Source organism: Trypanosoma equiperdum, assembly GCF_001457755.1.
Source record: "Trypanosoma equiperdum strain OVI genome assembly, contig: ctg_780, whole genome shotgun sequence".
Taxonomy (NCBI): Eukaryota; Euglenozoa; class Kinetoplastea; order Trypanosomatida; family Trypanosomatidae; genus Trypanosoma; species Trypanosoma equiperdum.
Window position 1 is genome coordinate 720 of NW_027124732.1, and position 2000 is coordinate 2719.

At 43.9% G+C, this 2000-nt stretch overlaps 1 protein-coding gene across 1 annotated transcript; it reads left to right on the top strand.

The window, feature by feature from the left end:
* Positions 1-387: 387 nt before the first annotated feature.
* TEOVI_000366700 (uncharacterized protein) lies at positions 388-1836 on the top strand (the record flags this gene model as incomplete). Its single annotated transcript, XM_067226543.1, has 1 exon — positions 388-1836. The coding sequence occupies one exon, from the start codon at positions 388-390 to the stop codon at positions 1834-1836; it is 1449 nt and encodes a 482-aa protein (XP_067082644.1).
* Positions 1837-2000: the final 164 nt, after the last annotated feature.

A 2000-nucleotide genomic window follows, 5' to 3' on the forward strand; every position in this document is an offset into this window, starting at 1 on the left:
AATAAGTTTTTTAAAATATGAGGCTTTTGTCACTTCCAACACCTGTAACTTGAAGATAAACTATAATACAACTAGACACCATCCACAAAAAAAAACTTCATAAGAAAGAAGGCAGTAACACAACCAGTACCGTACAGTCTTTATTTCTGATCAAAGCAAATGCGACCTCTAAACGTGCAGAAAGCACGGGCAAAACCTACAAAAGCAGGGTGGTATAGCAATATAAAGAAAATAACAACTGCTTTAAGATATACAATCTGATTATAGACAAAAACATCTCTGTTTCTTTCTTATCCAGGTATTAACAGGTGATAACAACCAAGGATCAAGAAAACCAAAGGACACAAGCAGGAAGAGCAAGAAGCAAAAACTCCAGCAACACATCAGATGGGTCAAAGTACGGCGAACATCGCATTTGTAGTCTTCGTAACGGCAAATTTAGTCTCAGTAAACGCAGAGCTTCACGACAACAAAGCTCAACTCAACAACGCATATGACACAGCAACTTACTTTCGACAAGTGTCACAGAATGGCAATCAGCACTTAAGAACAGCTTTGGCAACCGTGGCAGCGGCGGTCAAAAAAACCAACAAATTACTCGTGCTGTCGAAACGGAGCAAAGACGCTACGGGAGCCGCGGCACAAATACTTGCGGCACAGATCCTACACCAACTGCAGAAGACCACAACGGCATTAGAAACGACCGCAGGCGCCGCACTGGAGGGACTAGCGGCAGCAAGCAGAATAGCCGGCATGCAAGAAGTGATAGCGGAGCTGGCAACCACAACCATTCAGAATCAAAACGTTCAAACGGCAGCAAACGTAGCAAACTCAGCATTGCCCAAAATACAGCCGCAGATGGCCGTTAACCAACATGGAGCGTGCTTAAAAGGCAAAGACTCACGAGGAGAGTTAACAATCGGTCAAGAAATGGCGACAACAGGCCAACTACAATGGACGATAACAGCGCTCGACACAGCGAAGGCAGGAACGGCAAGCGGACAGGACCTAACGATCTGCAGCAGCAACAGTGCCGACAACACGCCAATAGAGAGAGCCTCATATGGCACCCAGACAACCCAGATCGGCATTAAAGGGGGCAAGGTTTTCACGCCACAGCGGATAACCGTAACAAGACAGACAACAGGAAGCAACACGGACTACAATGAGCTAGCCGACGACACCAAGGTTCCAACAGCCAAAACGTTAAACCCGGAACTGAAGCTTCTCCGCAAGCTAAAAGCAGCCGCGGAAGCAATAGAAGCGCTGTCGATAAATAGCGACGCAACTACACTCGCCCAAGCAGAACAATTAAAGAGCGTGATCGCAAAAGCGCTAGACGGCGAGGAAGGTTCTTACAGCAAGGAAGAAACCAAGACCAAGGTCGACGCTATCCTAAAAGAATTGTTTGGCGCCAAGGCAGATAATGTGAAGACTACGATAGAAAAAGACCTCAAGGGCCTAAAACCCCCAAAGGCCGCCGTCTGTGGAAATGGGGACAAGAAACTTGAGACAATAAATGACCCTCAAGAGCTCTCGGATGCTCAAATCTATTACACCGTTACTGGTTACATCGCTGACCAGGAAAAAAAGAAAAAAAGTTCAACAAGCCCCTCTTGTCCCACCAAAACAGACAAGGCAGAAGAGCCAGCCAAGTCAGCAGATGAATGCAAAAAGCATACAACAGAGAGACCCAGCAAAGATGAAAAAGGTTGTGATTTTGATGAGAAAAAACTGGAGGGGGAAAGATGCTTCTCCAAAGTTGAAACTGAGAAGAAAGATGAGAAGTCGTTTTCCAGCAATTTGAGAGTTTCAGTTCCTCAAGTATTTTTTTAATGAGTTTGACATGTTTTTAAGGTTTTTGCTCAATTTTATGAAATTTATGAAGTTTGTGAAAATTGTGCTATTTTGAGACACATTTCTAATATTAGTCATATTTTAACACTTTTGTAAAAGTTTTGAAATTTTTTCACTTTTTTAAAATTTCGGTATGAAGCTGG